General features: G+C 28.8%; 1 protein-coding gene across 1 annotated transcript in view; it reads left to right on the top strand.

Moving 5' to 3' along the window:
• Window positions 1-14,085, top strand: part of LOC139425310 (uncharacterized) — a 39,623-nt gene extending 25,538 nt beyond the window's left edge. The window contains exons 2-3 of the mRNA XM_087166604.1: window positions 10,679-10,833; window positions 13,851-14,085. Coding sequence (XP_087022730.1) covers window positions 10,679-10,833; window positions 13,851-14,035 — 340 coding nt within the window. The 3' untranslated portion in view covers window positions 14,036-14,085. The remainder of the gene's footprint in view (window positions 1-10,678; window positions 10,834-13,850) is intronic.
• The last annotated feature ends 5,449 nt before the right edge of the window (window positions 14,086-19,534 follow it).

Raw genomic sequence — 19,534 nt, 5'->3', positions numbered from 1 at the left:
AGTCCTAAATGATTTGTTCTTCGATTTTTGTTACCATTTTTTAGTGCTACGAAAATGCGTCTTTGGGATTTGCCAAAAATAGAACAAGATGCAATTTTATTTTTTCTGGCCTCGAAATATTTTGTCCATTGTCCACCGAAATCCGATAAACTACTTTGATTTTAAATAAAGTGTTTCGTTTTATGATTTGTCACAAAAATTTTAGATGTAGATTGGCGGCACTTAAAAACAGCCAAATCTGTAGCTGCTGTGGCGTTAATACATAAGTACCGAATTTTTATTCATACTTTTCTGAATCATATTACTTGAAACATTAGAATATGCAAGAAGTATACATAAACACATAATATTATACCATTTATGTTTTAAAAAAAAGTATTTTGACAACAATTTTTATCAAAAAATTATAAACTATAAAACGGAAAATAAAGAATTCTTAGGATAAAAAACGATTTTAAGAATTCTTTACATTGAAATAAAAACTTTCATATAGTTTCTTATTATTCTTATAGTTCTTAATCAGACGTAAGAAACCATTCTGTAGAGAACTATCATTAAATAAGAAAAAAAAGTTTTGCAAGCTAATTTTTTATTATAAAAATCATAACACTTACCTTCTTTATAAATCCGTAGAGTTCCAAATGAAATGTTCTTCGTTTGAAAGTTTTATTTTCAAATAATATGTGCATAGATTATCCCTTTATTACTTTTAGATAACATAACACACATCAAAATTTTATAATTGTAAGATCTCGATATGAATTTGAATATGTAGCTTAAAAACAAAACAGCTGAATTCTAGTTGAAATTATCTATTCTTTCAAAACTAAGAAATACTTCCCAAGAAAACGATAAAACATTTATTAATCATCAGCACAAATGACACTATTTCAAGTAATTTGGATGATTCTTTATTGTTGTTTTCCGAATTATATAGATACCGAAATATATACTGTACTATAACAAAGAAGAATTCTATAACTATTGCAGTTTTTGACGTTCTGAATTCACATTTCTTTATTGGAATGACGAAAGCAATGTTGACTTCATTTTAATTTGTAATGAATTGAAGACAGAAATTTTTTTTTACCGTAATATACACATCTGTAACAGCAAGTGATCATGAAATTGTAAGTTATATTGTTGGTAATTGAAAGGTAAAAATTATTCAGAAATTGTTCTTCAAATACTTGGCTTGTTCTGCTTCAATGTTTGGCATGTTCTGGTTAGTTTTTTCAAGTTCTTCAGCTGTTCCTTAGGGAAATTTTGATTTTTATTTGCTGTTAAGAAAATGGCGTCCGTCATAGCCGATGAGTTTGATGGAACTAAATGAAAACGTGATAAATTAATGTCTGATATTTACAGGCTCCCGATAGAGGGCGTACTCGAGCGTTGCGATCGCGAATAGATAGACCCTAATTTATTGTCCCACATGAGAAAAATATATATAAATAGGTTACTTGTAAATCTGTTAAGTGAAACAAACACACACTTTGCATTAAGTGGAAAAGAAGCCACGAAACATTTTTTATGATTTGCTTGATGGTAAATTAACTCTACATAAAACAATTATATATAAATGTGAGCTTTCGCATGTGAAGCTAAAATACTATTCGCGATCGCAACGAAATATAGGGGGCGTTGTTGTATGAGACGAATTCCTATGATATCTATATGATTCTCATTCAGTTGCTCTGGAGACGTCTTTAATGTAGCGTGTAGCATTGTAGCATTCCTTCTTTATTGTGGCTTATTAAATTCAAAAAAGAAAAACGTTTGATATTTATGCAAGCGAAAACAAAATGGTATCTCTTTTTTTTAGAAAAGGAACATCCAAAACACATCGGAAAAATATTTGTGAGTAAACAGAACAAAAAATATTAATCTTCTTATTAGAGTTAAAACCCAATGCCAGCGAAATAGTTTTACTAAATATAAATAATCGCTTAATGATATAACATGAAAGGCCTATTTAAACTTTACAATCCATAGTTTTATGAGTCATATTACTTCAAACATTAAAATAAGCAACTTCAAACATTACAATATACTTCAAAGATTAAAATATGCAAAAAGTACACATAAGCCCATAATTTTGCATCATTTAATTTTGCAAAAAAAGTTTTTTGACAACAGTTTTTATAAAAAAGAATTTATTAAATTTTAATTGAAATTATTATTTATAAACTAAAAAACGAATAAACAATGCTTACTGAAAAGAAAAGAAACGATTCTAAAAATTCCTCAAAATAAAATAAAAAAACTTTCATGTTTTCTTTTATTATTAATCGGACGTAGAAAACCCTTCTATAGAGAACTTTCATAAAATGAGCAAAAAAAAAATATTTGCAAGTAAATTTTTTATTATAAAAATCTTAACACTTACCTGATTTATAAATCCGGAGAATTCCAAAATGATATGTTCTTCATTCGAAAACTTTATTCTCAAATAAAATATACATAGATTATCCCTTCATTACTTTAAGATGACATACCACACAATAAAATTTCATAATTGCAAGATCTCGATATGAATTTCAATATGTAACATAAAAACATAATAGCTGAATTCTAGTTGAAATTTATCATTCAAAATTAAAAAAAACTCACCAAGAAAGCGATAAAAACTTATTCATTATCAACATAAATGATATTATTTCAAGTAATTTGGATGATTCCTCATTGTTGTTGATCGAATTATATAGATTCAGAAATATATACTATTCTATAACTATTACAGTTCTGCATGATCTGAAATTACATTTATTCATTGGAATGAAGTAGGCAATGTTGACTTCACTTTAATTTGTAATGAATTGAAGATTTAAAAAAAGGTATTTCACCGTTATACACACATCTGTGACAGTATACGATCACAAAATCGAAAGTTATCGGTTGCAAGCCTGTTAATAATAGAAAGGTAAAAATTATGGACAAATTGTTCTCCAAATGTTTGGCGTGTTCAGTTTCAAAAAGATTTACCAATGTTCTGGTCAGTTTTCTCTAGTTCTTCTACCTTTTCCATAGGGAAATTTTGTTTCTTATTTGCTACTAAGAAAATGACGTCCGACTCTGCCAATGATTATGATAGAACTAAATGAAAACTTGATAAATAAGTGCCTGATATTTTAAGGCTCCGCTGGAGGGCGTACTCAAGCGTTGCGATTGCGAAATACTAATGCTGAAATTCTATCAATAATACTGAAAACTCTATCACAAATTTGAGAACAATGATTCGGATAATTGTTAGATTTAACAAAATTATATCGTAACAAAATGAGGAACCTGCATGCTTCGGGTAATCGCAGAATGTTGATTATTTTGAATAGTTTATATCTTAAAACTCCCTAAAATCAATTCAGAATTTAAAAAACTGACCCGAATATTAAAAAAAACTTAACTTAAAATTATCCCAAAACGAAACTAACTTCACGTGACACAAAATGAGGCGTGGTTTGCTATGACGTCAAGATACAGTATCTCAGCGAACGGGAGGAGTTAAACCAAAGCTTCCTATCTAAAAATGTGTTACAAAGGCGTTTTAATTTGAACCGCATTTTTCAAAAATTGCTTTTCCTTTATGCTTATATTATTTATATATAGTTTAAATATATATGTAGTGTATATCAGTTGCATCCTCCTCCTTGAAAAAATTTTTGTGAGCACCTTTCAGCATAATGAAATAAAATTGAGGAATGAAAAAATAAATATCGAAACTACATTTTTTTTAACAACTTTTGAAATAAATTCATTTTTATTTATTTATACTGATTCATTTTTATTTATATTTGTCTATACATAAAAGTCTGAACTGTTTTGAAAGTTTTTTATTTAATAAGTTGATCCCAATTAGAGGAAATGGAATGAATGGTATATGACCTGGAATTATAAGTTTTTAGGTAAATAAAATGTGTTAAAAAATTCTTTTTTATTATTAACTTCTAAAATATTTGATTAAATTTTTTTTTGAAGAAATGTAAATAATGCTAAACACCTATCATTTTTTATTTTAACTTTCGTAATTTTTTCTTCTAGATAAATTTTTTTTTTTTTTTAACTCAAATCCCTTCAGCATAATGAAATAAAATTGAGGAATGAAAAAATAAATGTCGAAACTACTTTTTTTTCAATAACTTCTGAAATAAATTCATTTTTCTTTATTTATACTGATTCATTTTTATTTATATTTGTCTATATATAAGAGTCTGAACTGTTTTGAAAGTTTTTATTTAATGAGTTGATCCCAATTAGAGGGAATGGAATGAATGGTATATGACCTGGAATTTAGGTAAATTTTTTTAAAAAAATTATTTTTATTATTAACTTCTAAAATATTTTCAGGAATCTTTTTTTTTTTGAAGAAATATAAATAAAGCTAAACCCTTATCACTTTTCATTTTAACTTTCATAATTTTTTCATCCAGATAAAATTAATTAATTATTTTTTAACTCAAAACCCTTCAGTATAATGAAGTAAAATTGAGGAATGAAAAAATAAATGTCGAATCGAAACTACTTTTTTTTTCAACAAATTTAGAAGAAAATAAATTCATTTTTAATTTTTTTATACTGATTCATTTTTATTTATATTTGTCTATATATAAAAGCCTGAACTGTTTTGAAAGTTTTTATTTAATGAGTGGATCCCAATTAGAGGGAATGGAATAAATGGTATATGACCTGGAATTTAGGTAAATTTTTTTTTAAAAATTCATTTTATTATTAACTTCTAAAATATTTTCTTGATTTTTTTTGCTGTTGAAGAAATGTGAATAATGCTAAACCCTATCTTTTTTTATTTTAACTTTCATAATTTTTTCTTCAAAATAAAATTATTTTTTAACTTTAAAAAAAAGTACCTGTACACAACTGTTATGTCAGAATAAAATTCTTTTATTTTAAAGAAAAAAGAAAGAAAGTGATCTGAACAGCATTTCAAAAACATTTTAAAATTCAGTATAATGAATTATTCATTCAGAGAAGCTTATCAATCAGAAAAACAATCTTATAGAATTAAATTATAATTAAGTAAGTTACTGTAAAATGGTCTTAGCAACAGTATAATGCAGTAGTTGCAGACAATTTGCAAGTATTTTTTTCATCGCGTTTGATGGCTTTGCACCAAATTTGTCTTTTTTCTTCTTTTGGTACACTAAAAAATAATTTATTTGGCGTGTTTAATGTAGAACTATTGCACATGGTACAATGCAACACTTGTAGTTTTTGCTCGGAGCCAATTTTTAAAATTTATACTCGGAGCGGCATATGCTTTCACCGTTTCACATGATGGGAGTTGTGGTTGTAATGTATCGTGACGTCATCAGAGCAGATAGGAAATCTAGCAGCAATTTAGGGGGCGGGGCTAATCGAGCGATTTCAACTATTAATAACAAAATAACTAGTTATCGCACCGGTCTGAAATTGGTGTCTATCTTTATAAAATGGCATGATGTTTCATTTTAAAACATAAAAAAAAGCATGCAGGTTCCTCATTGCATATTTAATGAACTAAGCCTAAATTCTTCCGATGCGAATCTATCAAGTAAAGCTACTTAACACACTAACCAAAATTTGAGTTAAATCATAGTCTTGAAAACAAACTTAAACAAATATCAGAAATAAAATATATTAACGTTTATTTATAGTGTTCATTGCAATAAACAGCATCAACAAGAGACCACATTCATCTACCTAATAAATATCTGATATTAGCTATTAGATTTATATTTAATACCAGAAAGCTTATTTTCGATAGTAAAAAAGTTTTTATTATACACTTATAATAAAATCTATTCAAAAATACAGTAAGGTCGACTATCTCGACAGAAGTAATATAATAAATAGTTAGTAATCAAATAATAAGCAATGACTTCCCTTGAACTGACTAAACCGTGTTGAAACCAGCACTTTGTGCATAACTGGTGACACCAGTTTGAATAAAGGAAAGACTGCACTGGAGTAACCAGTTTTCATATAGGAACGATCGGTGCTGGAAACTAGTGTCACCAGTGTGAATATTGGAACGTGCCCAAAGTTATTTCTTATCCATCATTGCATAGGAGCCAACTCAATAATTAACAACCTGCAGCCCAATTAAAGAATGAAAGGTAATTTTTGCAAGAAAATATTGAAATTCGAGCCTTTTTATTTTAATTAGTTTTTTTTTAAATGCCTTCATTCATAAAGACTGAAGCTCTTTATTTTTCAAAGAACAGAAGCTTTTAGCTGCTTGAATAAGGAGGGAATGTTTCAAACATCAAGAAAGACTCACAGTTAATTTAACTAATAAAAGTCTCTTTATAAGGAGCAAAATTAAATAAGTTTCCTCCATTCATATTTAACCGAATGCAATGCTGGAAATAGCAGGAGAATGAACTGAATTTGAATAATTACTATCACAGGAAAAACTTTTACTAAAATTTTGAATTTCTGTTCTCCTTTATATGTTTTTAAAATTTAATTGATTTATTTGTTCAAGAGATTCATTTCTGAAATTCATCGGCTCTTTAGAGAGCATTTTATTTTTTGAATATTTAGAAATATATACAGTGCTCAAAATACAAAACGGACCACCTTGAATAACTTTTGATTTAAAGATGGGATCTTCACGTTGTAGGACTCAATCATAATGGTTCTAGAAAGTTACCTCAAATATGCTATGCTAAAAGAAAACAACAATTTTTTAAAAATTTAAATTATTAAAACTTCCATGGAAAAAACGTGCTTAAAAACAGCAGAAATTTCACAAAAAGGATAAATGTAGCAATAAAGGAAACGAAGGAAATAAAAATAAAAATAAAAATATGACCACCGAAGCCGACGTTTTCAGGGGGTACCGACCCCGGTAGCCATAAAACAAAACCTTTTCTATTGAGGGGGAGGCAAATGCCTAAAGTAACACCCTCAGTACCCCGAAGGTTTTGTATAGAAGTCCAGGAAAAAACATGAAATACAAAGAACCAGTTTAGAAAAGAAACTCAAACAAATTCATCAGAAAATAAAAAATAAAAACTCAAAACTCACTTTAACCAGGTCAAACATCGATTTCATAAGCACACTGAGTGAAAAGGAAACACCAAAACTAAGGAAAACAACGCCCTCTATTACAATGCGCTGATTGAGAAAAAAGAATTCAAGAAAGAGATACGTAACAAATTAATAGAATGCTCAACTGGGGTTGCTCAGTTAAGACTTGAATTTCGCCCTGTTAAAAGGAAAAAATATAAAAACCTAGAATTCTTCAATCATATTTTTAATTAAAAAATTAGCATTACAAAAATTAAAAGGAAAATCATTATTACTCAAATTATTTAAAAAATTATTCACAGCTTCCCGAAAACTTTCAACATTATTGCAGATATTTTTAATCCAATTGCGAAAAAACCAAATTTTTAAAAATTTTATTGCACAAATTAGTATTAAAGTTACAGAAAAAAATAACTTTAAATTTAAAAGCTTCTCTTTTATCAAAAACACGAATTTTAAAAAAATTGTCAACAATATCAATTTCATAATCTAAATATTCAACATTAAAGCAATTCTCATTATTTTTTTTCAAAATCAATTCTTTAGGATAAATACTTTAAATAAAATAATAATTATCACAATTAAGCAAAATCATATCCTATAAATATATCTAAAAGCATTAAATTCATGATGCTCAAGAAATTTAGCTTCAAAAAAAATGCAGAAAAATATAAGCAAAGGAACCAGAAAAGGAATTACCTTGTGGAATTCCAATAATTTGTTTATAAAAATCTAAACCATTAAAAAGAACATTCTTAAAAAGACTAAACCTACATAAATCCAACCAGACTTATCAATTTTCTCATTAAATAAATACCTATCAAAAATACCTTCACAAGTCTCAATAATCTTTTCATGTGGTATACTTGTATACAAATTTTCGAAATCAAAAGTATTAATGCTGGAAATATCATTATTATTAATATAATCCAAAACTTCAACATTATTACTTATAACAATAATTTTCTCTTTTTTAATTTTAAGCAAAATAATTTTTAGAAAACTAAAAAACCTTTTACTAATATGAGAATTGTAACAATTAGTGCCACATGCTATAAATCTAAATTTAATCGGATTTTTATGAAATTTGACAATAGGAAATAAATAGGGAAATGTAATCCTATTTAACCTAAATTTTAATTTTTTACTAAATGCAATAATTCTGTTTTCAATAACTTTTTTATCTTCCTTTAATTTTAAATAAGTATTATTTGCGCTATATTCACCAATAATCAATTTTCAAAAAAAATATTTACACATAATACAAAAATTATTTGAAGCTTTATCCACTACAGTAACAATGAATTTATCTTTAAGATTCCCAATTTTCCTAGATAATTCATAATCAATATAAGTACCACTAGGAAATGAACTAAATCTGGTATTAAATAAATTAAATTTAACCCTTTCAATAATTTTAGCCTTCCACTCTGAAAACCCCTCTACGGGCCAATGATATTTTCTGGAAATTTTTGCAATAAGAAAATCAAGATCCTTTTTAATAGATAAAATTAAATCTTCTTTTTTCATTTTAACCCTCGTCCTAAATTTTGGACCTTTGCTTAAAGTATTGATTAAATCTTGATCACCAACAGTCTCCAAATTTCTCGTAATAACATGTCCATAATCATTATCAATATATTGTGAAAAATCCTTTTCATTACAATAACAATCAAATTTAGAAATACAATTTAGATTTCGACTTAAAAAGTTTTAATTACGCACCTTTTTTCTAAGCGTAGAAGAATATTTAAAGCAGCAGAAACCCTAATTTGCTCTAAAAGAAAAAAAATTAGAAAGACTCTGAATAATCAGTGGTAACCTAGTAATTTCAAATTTTTTGCCATGAAAATTAATCGTACAAAAAACCCTTTCAACTTTAGAAACCTTATTAAAAAGCATATCAGTTTTACTAACACCAATTTTTAATTTAATCAAATCAAAAACGATAAATTTAGTAAGTTCAGTATCAAATTTAATTTTAGAACCAAAATTAATAAGGAAATTTTTAAGAACTTTATTTTTAAAACCAAAAATATATTTTCTAATAATGAAAATATTATTCAAATTAACAGGCAAGTTACAAAAATTCGAAAATTCATCAAATTCAATAACTTTACCTTTACCTTTACCACCACCTCTTTTATTCCCATATTTAGAAACAAAAACACCAGGAAAATCAAAAATTTTAAATTTATCATATATACAATATTCTATATGCTAATTAGTTAGCGCAGACGGTATTTTAAGCTACGAAATCAGACACAAAAACTTACTTTCTTTGAATAAACATACCGTTTTTTCAGCGAATTCGGAAAATTTTTGCCCCCTCCAATACATAAGGGGTTGATGCAATCTGGGAATTGTAGTCTAAATAGTTTGGTCAGGAGAGCGGTTAAGAGTTTAAACCTTTTATTGTCAATTTTGCTTTATGTGTATTTTGCCATATCTCACGAAGTCTTAAAACGAATTGAAATAAGTTGAAATAAACGGAATCGATTATTTTTTTTAATTATTTTACTTAATACTAGTTGAAAATATTGTCCGATATCGAATTGTAAGGTAAACAAATTTTTTTAACATTTTAAAGTATTTAATTTCAAATGGCGAAATTTGAGCTAAATCAGTCAAATAGTTCCAAAGAAATCGAATTTTAAAAAAACGTCTTTTTCAAAGTTCGATTTCTCAGGAACTATTCAACCGACTTAGCTCAAATTTTGTATTTTACCATGAAAATTATTCACTTTGAAATGGTGTTAAAATTTATGTACCTTACAATTTAAAATTTTTGACCATTATTAAATAAAATAACAAAAAAAAAGAAATATTTACTAAACATTATATTTTGCATGGAATTCACTATCGAAAAATGAATTTTATGATTGTGTGCAAAAATGTTTCTTGATTCGTTTTATAAGTTCTCACAATATAGTGAAACACGCAAAATGTGACTCATTAAGGGGTCCAAACTTTGTAATTGCTCTCCTGACCAAACTATTGAAACTATATTTCTCGGATTACGGCTACCCCCTATATTATGGAGATCAGAAATCTGAATCCATTGAAAATATTTATGTTTTTCTCAGAAAGTACGTTTTTGTGTTTGATTTCGTAACTTAAAATATCGTCTGCACTAATTAAGTGGCATATTTGAAGTCACCCCCTTTACCATTAAGATTGAGTCCTAGAACGCGAAGATCCGATCATCAGATCGAAAGTTTTTCAGGGCAGTTCGCTTTTCATTTTGCGCACTGTACATCTTAGATTGAATTCTTAAAATCTTAAGTGGGACACGAAAAAGGCCGGGAAACACTGATCGACAGATTGTATTGGTCCTGCACGGAAAATTACTTTCAATTTTCAAATCCTTACTGGATACTAAAAATGTTCCTAATTATAGACCCTTATTTCTTATTTCAAATTATAATTAAATTAGAGAACCACTAGAAATCGGAAAAAAGTAAAAATAAAATAAAAAAATATTGAAACTGAATACCAGTTGACATGGGGTTTGAATCTAACATCTGTTCGAATCGACCGCGCTGTACGTCCACATCAGGCTGTAAATCCGAAACATTTATACTACGAGTTCATACTGCTCTTATGCATTTGTTTGTTTCAATCAAAGCATGTAATACTTTAAATGTTGTAGTGCTGATTTCATGGAAGTTCCATTTACTACTAATGAAGGGGAACCGGCCATTTGCTACACTTATGGATCCCAAGTATTTCTGCGTCTCTCAGACGATGACCTCGTCTCAATGAGCCACTCTCTAAGAAACATTTCATACATGTCCACATCTCACAGTAAGTACTTTCGATTTCTTTTGCGAAACATTTTTTGACTGGATTGTATTCTCTACAATCGTGTCCTAGTCGTTTGAAATCCACTGTAATATAATGTAAATGACAGAGTCGGTGGTTCAGGAGCGCCGGCGATCATTTCCACCATGTTGCCCTCTGATCTAAATTGTGGTATATTATGCATTCTTTTTGGATTTAAGAAATGGTTTTAGTGATATTTCCATATTTTTAAAAAAAAAAATTTAATACGTTCATGCGTGATTTCGAAATCGCACTTCGGCACTGGGCGATTGGATTCTTTAATTCCTTTCTAATATTTCTATTAAATAATATAACCGCCTCATTTTCAAGTTTTGAATACGTAGATTTGGATAACCGATTTTTATTCATAATGTTAATTTCTCTTTTTAATAAAAATCACAGCAGATGTAACAAATTAACAGTATAGAAGACGAATGAATATTTGTTGCAAGGAAAATCGTTTCTATTTTAAATTCATAGAGTTAAAGGGCGAGTTTTTGAATATCTTTTTTTGAAACTTAACTGCCGGATTTTCAGTTCTTGGGATTCTGTTAAACCTACAAACAAAAACTAAATCCAAGTCAACTTTCTTATTTGAAAAAATAAGCTTTTTGAAAAGGAAAATAAGCCCTTTTTGAAAAGGAAAAATTATGTATTTTGTTCTTCATAGAGAAATCAATATTTTCAAAATAATAATGTAAATAAATTTAAGTGCTCCAATTGAATCGTGGTTTTAGGAAATGAGGTATCAGATGGTTAGAAAGCTTATAGCTCTATTTGATATAAAAAGAGTTTATTTTTACCTATTTCAATATTTAATAATTTTTTCGTAATGTCAGAGAAATTTAATGAACATCGTTATCGGGGTAGCATGAAAATATTGCATCACCAAATTTGTATTTTTAAGTTATTTGAAACTACGTGTTTATTTTGTTTAATATTAATTCTTTTGAAACGTGTTTCTATAAAAGTAATTAGTTTAAAATCAACGATAATTGAGATGAAAGAAAAATAGTTATGTATTGAAGGAAAAAATAATATTAAATTCTTAGGAGAAATGTAAAAAAATTGCCATACTGTATTGACGCAAGCAATGTTTAATTAGTTTAAGCAATAGATGCATAAAGAAATAAAAAGAAGCTATGTACTTACTAGCAAACCTTATAAAGTAAAGGTATATATTTGTTTAAGAGAACAAAAATAAAAGCCATGCTATTGGCACCAATATGCATTAATTGAAATAACCTATGCACTGAAAAACAAAGTGCATGGTGAAAGTTTACTTTTTCGTTTTGATTAACCGTAAAGAATCGCCAAATTATTTTTTGACTCAAATGCTTAATTAATATGGGTATTAAAATCTAATTAAAATTAAAATAACTAACTGTGCACTAAAGAGCAAAGGTGACGGAGAAAAGGGCACTTAATCGTTTAGGGCAGGGATGGCGAACCAATGGCACGCGTGCCATTGATGGCACGTGACAAAATATTTTGGGCACGCTACCGATCACAATTGTTATTGCACTATGAAGTATATGTAACAATTAAATTAAAATTCTCAAAAAACAAACAAATTGGTATTATACAAATTGGTACTATTGGTATTAATAAAAAAATTTAAAATTAATGCTACAAGAACAATTAATGACCATAAAAAACAAGCTAACAATAAATATCTAGAAAAAAAAATTTTAAAGTCCTGCTTAAACTAACATCTTACAACCTAATATAAGTTATTTATCATCTAATCTGCAACAACAGAAGTCACACTGATGTTACTTTACGTTGAGTTACGCGTATAACTGAGACATTGCAAAGTGTTTTTTTTTTCAATATAAATAAAGAGTTTTGAGTTGATAGTATTTAGTATTATTATTTTCACAATAATCACGAAGTCAAAATTATTTGGCTGCACGTCTATGATCTCATTAAACAATTTTTTAGAAAAAATGGCACGTTGATGTATAAAGGTTCGCCACCCCTGGTTTAGGGGAACCGAAAAAATTCGCCATACGCAGATGACGCTTAATTAATTTTGGTACTATTGGTATTATGGTAATTAATGCAGTTTTAATAAGAATTCTACTAAGGGCTTTAAAGTAGTTTCAGAAAATATATTTCCTGTGGTAGCAAAGATAGTGCATTAATATTTTAAGGAATTAGAATTAAAAGAGCTTTTACCGCCATTACTTATAAATATTTTAAACAGTATATTAAATACCAGATAGATAAGTAGACTTAAATTCCTTATCAAGATCTTATAAGAATTTTTAAATTTGGGCCTTATTTTATTACCGCTGATAAATGTATTTCTTACAAAACTCAAATATTGAAGTGTTATGTACTAGGTAACAAATATACTAATATAGATACTAAGTTATTACCTTGATATATTTAAATATTTAGACTGCACTAATACTGAGCAGTTTTAATACATATACTGAAGAAATAAGTGTCTTAGAGTCCCTCGAAAGGGTTATGTACCGGAAAAAATTGCTTGATACTGGTAAGTTTTAATTATCATGAGTTGGCCGCGAGCAATAGCATCGGGCTAAGTGATGCTGAATGCGGTTAAAATCTATTCTAGTTTGATAAGCTATAAAAAATGTTTTGTTAATTTAACAACGCAAAGTCGCCGGGACGGGCAACAAATAATAAATAAATGAAGAATCGAAATTATTTTAGCTTTATTAAAAGGGTTTTTATATGCCTTTCAGATAAGTGCATGATTTCTTAGCGTTGTTTAGTACTGATTCGCCCAGTACGAAAAATGGGTACTCAGCTGGTAAATAAATAGAGCAAGGTAAAAGACACTGAAATTTGTTGTCAAGATTCAATATCATTAAATTGCAGGTTCCCTAAAGTACCAAATTGTAACTAATTCCAGTTCCAACCTTGAATTTAAAGAATATTTCTATAAAACCTCGCTGTTTTAATTTGCTAAATGTAATTAAAATGAATTTTTTTTTCCTTCTCATCACCCTGCTGGTCTTTTTCAGACATTTACATCGAGTTGAAGCAGAGGACCGAAGAATACTTAGATTCGAGGGCGACGCCGGCGTTCTTTATTGCCGTTCATGATCCTAGGAGGCTGGTCAATCCTTTCAGGGAAGGATTGAAATTGGAAACGAAAAACTCGTACCAAATCAACATCATTGGAATGGTACGATATCTCAAAGAATGATGGCAAACTGGCAGTTCAAATTTTGGACTTTAAGGGATCACATTACCCAAAATTTGACCAAAATATTACAAAAATTTTGTTGCTTACATTAAAACTTTAAACAATCCCAAATAAACTGGAGAAATATTTGTATCTTTGCATTAATTTCATTTACTGATTTGACTGATTTTAAGCAAAAAGTTTAAGCTTTTTTTTCAACAAAAACAAAAACTAAAGTGCTTTTTCACATGGATTTTAAATGTTTATCAAGCATATTAAAAAGTATTAAAATCCTTGCAGGATTTTATATTCGAGAGTTCAATATTTTTGTTTAATTTTTGTTTTCCAATTTCACACATGGTAAACCATAGTATATGGTTCCATTTGATATATAAGCATTAGAATGCGCAGATTTATAGCAAAGATAATCGTAACCACGTAACCAAGAAGCTTTAGACTAGAAAATTGAATGTTATTTTTGAAATGCGTACCATTTTATTAAACTTTGTAAAAATGTGTACAAAAAAACCTTTCAAGTTTTAAAAAGTTAAGTTTTAAAAAAAAAAATATTTGATCCTATTAATAATTTTTGAAATTTAGTCATTGACTCTCAGTTAAGAGTTCAAGTAAAGAAACCAAAAATTACTTAATATTTTTGTTCTTAATTTTATTTTGAGAAATGTCCTGCGGGTGCTGAGATTCATCACAAGGAAAGATGAACAATTTCTAAATTAAGTTTTGTCAAAAACAAACAAACGAAGAAATATATTAACTAACAAAAAATTGCATTAAACAAAAATCGAAAGAGTGGTCATTTGCATAACTCCAAAAGCTGTTGCCGCAAATTCAACCATTCTCATTTACTTCGCCGAAAAACATTACATCATTTCTATTATACTCCCATAAGTGCTGCTTTAATGATGTAGAACTAAAAATATAAAATTTTTGTAGAATGCGTAACTTTTTTGAGATGCTGTCATTAAAACTTATTGATCACGGTTATAGAATCACGCATTTTGAATCATCTTAATGGATGGCTATCACAAAACTCACTCTATTGCAGCTCATCTTAATGGTTTGGTTTCATTCATATCAATGCCGATTTCCTATAGTGAATGACATGGATTCTTCACTACTTTTCCTTGGAGCTTGGAAATGAGACCTGTTCTCGGCTACCATGGTCTTATTAGTTTCGTTTTTTACTTTATTTTCTATTTCTTAAAAAGCAACTTCCTATTTAAAATCTGTTTCATTTTCCCCATTTAGTGAGTCTATTTTTGAGAGCTCGAGACATCTCGACATAAATTAGAAAAGACAAGGAGATAGCATTTTATGCAGTGCAAACAATTTTCGTGTATCTGAACATTACAAATGGTCTTACTGTGATCACTAATGGACTTATGCTTTAATTAAGTTTGTGGTGTGTCACTAAAGTTTATAATTACAGTATGATACTCATAAGAATCAGTCTAGGTATTTTAATGAGATAATATAAATTAGGAATCCATAATTACTGTTCCATACATTCACTAATTGTAATAAACAATAATAATGAAATAAGATGAGTTTGTCAATCAAACATACACACTGTAGAGAGACAAGCAGTTGGAGCAGATAGAAGTCATACATTTTAAATTTATTTAATAACGAAACTTGAAAATTAAAATATCCTTGTTACACAATTAAAAACATATAGTTAATGACAAACTGTTTTTTCTGCAGGTGTAAAGCAGCTTGCCACAAAGACTCGCCAACTCATTATCGATTATAAACAATTACAGACGAAATCAAAACGCGCTAACATTCGAGAAGCGAAACTACGTATCATGTTGTAGAGGAGAGTGATCTGTGTGTTTTTCGTTTTCGGTGTTTAGAGCTTTCCCTTTAAATTGCATAAGAAAGCTTGATTCGGCGTGGAAAGAAAACGAGTTACTTTTATGGTTATCGAATTCGGATAAACTTGGAGAGATTTCACAGTTTTGACGATGTGTATATCTTTTCAGTTGCAACAGAATCTTCTACCCTACCCTTACGACACAAACTGCACAGATTACAGAAGAATGTGGAACAAAAATAAAGGCAAGGGTCCTCTCAATACGGCTGTGAGTAGAGATGACGTCAAATCGCTTTAAATTTTTTTCCTGCTTACCGCAAACAGTAATTAAATTAATCTTATTTTGCTGCTTTAAGACAATTTATTTTTAAGATATACCATTAATGACACGATGTAAATTTTTAAATTTATGAAGCACTTGTAAACGTCGTTACCTGAGGTTTTTTCAAATGTGAACAATTTTGTACAAAAATTCATTTCAAGGCATTTCTTGTTAGTCTGAAGGCCAAATAAATCCCCCGATAGTTCTACGAATGAAATTCATTCATTTATTTTTCTCCCGCTTATTATTATTATGGATAACATTATCCATCGCGGCAGTTCGGGTCATTCAGCAGTAATCTCATCATTGGTAGAATCCATATGGTTTGTTGCGCTTATTTTTGTTCAGAAAACACGTAGAAAAAAAACTCAGATTCAGCAACGTATACAACAAGCACATTCTTCTTAATATCTCAAACTATGGTTGAATAGATAAATTCCACTGTTTCCTGAATATATTTTCTTTTTAAAAATATTTTATATAAAGTTTTTAATTCAACGTCTCTCTAATAGCCACTTTTGTCCCCACCAAAAAATTCTATTAGGATATAATGTATATATTGCCACAGTAAATGAGAGTTATTGAGGTGTTTTGCTTTATTATTATTATTTTAGGGCACTCCATTCTATGAGTGATGTTTATAGATAATGTAATGAAATTATTTTCTTTCATAATTAGGAATGTATTGAACATTGTCAGTTAAATATTCTCCAAAAAGAGGAAAGATGCATACCCAGATACTTAAGTCTGTCTCACACTTCTTTTCTGTGTGACGAAGGTAAGAAATATTTATCTACCTAAAATACACTAGTTTAGAAAACTTCTATGGAAAAAGTTATTTGAGATAAAATGTAAACACATATGCTGTATTGCTCTCCTTCATCTTCATTTTCAGAATACTTTCAAATAATGAAATCAGAAGGAGTCACACATTACTAATTAAGCTAGGGGAGGAGCATTTATTGTATTCACACACAAATGAGGAATACGAAATCAGATTGCAAGAAAAAACAGACAGTAACTGAATCACGGCAGGAAATCAAACTGGTTTTAATGTTTTTCTTTCATCTCCCTAACTAGTCACTCCTCAGATTTCGATAGCATCTTTTTCCCTTTCACTAAAATGCTTATTTGCGATTCTGCAGTAATAATTTTTGTGTGTTTTCTTCTCCACATAAATATTAATTAAATACCTTCAAATTGCTTCTTTTTTTTAATTTTACTTACAGCAGGAACTATAAAATCGAAAGTGGCCATGACTGAATTCTCTAACTAATTTAATGTAGTCTTAGAACATAAAAATAACTAAACCTTGCGTGTGCTTTTTAATTTCTTGACCTTTGCTGAAATTTGAATAATCGATAACATTTTAAAACTTGATTAATCCCTCACTTTATATCAAACACTAATTGTTTCTTTGAAAAACTTATAATTTTTTCAAAGAAACAATGTGTTACAGAGATAATAACAAATTCAAAATTTTTTCTAAAGAAGTCTATTTGACCAGGTAATCCAAAACATTGCAAGATAACTTCCTATTGTTTGGCAGTAAGCTATTGTTACCAATCAATCTGAAGAAAAACTTTCAAATTCTTATTTTTAATCAATCCAATCCAGTGATTCCCAACCTTTTTTGTGCTATGCCCCACCTAAGCCTTTCTAAAATTTTTATGCCCCCCTATGTAACAAATACATAATTTTTAATATTAAAAAATTGAATTGTTCACTTAAGAAACTTAAATGATAGGTTTTAAGAAGAAATCACTAGGAAATTGTTAACGAAACACAGTAAGTAAATTTTAAAAACATATAATAAAAAGCTAAAATTCAAATGTGAATTAATTTTAATAAAATTTTTCTATAATAGTTTAATATTTTAATTTAGTGAGATCCTTGCGCTTGATACACAGAGATTTTACTTTAGGTTCCAATTGGTTAGCTTCAGTCTCAAGTCTACCCGTTGTGTTATATCCAGACGATTTCTTTTTTTTTCCAGTAAATCATTTACAATTTACAGCACTTAATCCACATTCAGCTAAATATGAAGATGGTAGCGGTAACAGTAGTTTTCTTGCACATTTTGTTGAATTTGGGTATTTGATTTCTGTTTCCTCGCAAAGCCATGCCATCACTCCTTTTATATTGAATGAAGTTTTAACTGACTCATCATTTTGCATTTCTGTGAGTTCTTTTTGATACTGCATATTTGATATATCAGACAAATCCACTAACATTGGCTGCATCATCCATGTTGCATCATCCATGTTGGCTGCATCATCCATGTTTATTTTAAATTAGAAAATCTTTCTTTTAAATCAGTCGATAGAATTTTCAGTTGATGGACAGTAACAAGTAAAGCGGTATCATTTACTTCACATTTTTGCAGCCAATGAAACTGTTCAAAGTTTTTGTTGTTAATATATTTCTGACATAACTCAATAAGGGTAATGAAACCAAATATCTTCGCGTTTGCATCAACAAGAGTTTTATTTGTTCCTTGAAGTTGCCTATTTAATATATTTAGTTTTTCAAAGATATCGGCAAAATAACTCACAAATGCTTTACCATCGACTACTTCATTTCAGGCTTGTCGCTAAAAAAACACTAAGAGTATCAAACAGTTCCCTAAATCTTTTCAAGCAGTTCCCTTTATAGAGCCATCTTACTTCGGTGTGAAGTAAAAATCTCACATGATCTGCATTTTGTTCTTCATAAAATAACTTAAAGAGGCGCTCACATTTCGCATTAGCTTTAATAGCATTGATACACTTTATTACTGAATGTAGTACTTTATTCAAAACAGGCGAGATGTTTTTAGCTACCAAGTTTTCCCTATGAATAACACAATGCACAATAATCATTTCTGGATTATCATCTTTCATCAATTTTAAGCAACCATTTTTCTTGCCCATCATATTAGGAGCACCGTCTGCAGCATAATATGTTATATTTTTCATTGGTATATTATTGACATCTAAGTAGTTTTTTAGCTTATTATATATATCTTTGGAGGTAGTGCTGCTTTCTAATCTTTTACAAAACAACTTTTCTTCAGCAAAATGCCCTTTATCAATATATCTTACTTAAGTTATCAATACAGCCACACTGTCTATCAAAGTTGATTCATCTATTTGCATTGAGAATTTTCTTGTTTTCAACTTCTCAACAAGTTGTTTTTCAATTCCTCTCTAATTCCGTCTATTCTTCAGATGCGAAAAACTGCATTGTTTAGCGAGATTTTAAAGCGTTTGGGGGTACACGCGAAGCCTGCCGTCTGCCGCAGGAAGGTTAACTAGACGACGTCAAATAGCCAGTTGATAATTTGGTCTCGTCAAACGAATTTATAACATTTATTGGCAGAATT

This window comes from Parasteatoda tepidariorum, chromosome 6 (genome assembly GCF_982258835.1).
Source record: "Parasteatoda tepidariorum strain Cologne lab strain chromosome 6, Ptep-v5.0, whole genome shotgun sequence".
Lineage (NCBI taxonomy): Eukaryota > Metazoa > Arthropoda > Arachnida > Araneae > Theridiidae > Parasteatoda > Parasteatoda tepidariorum.
The sequence above is the reverse complement of the archived record's forward strand: the minus strand, read 5'-3'. Positions and strand labels throughout refer to the sequence as shown.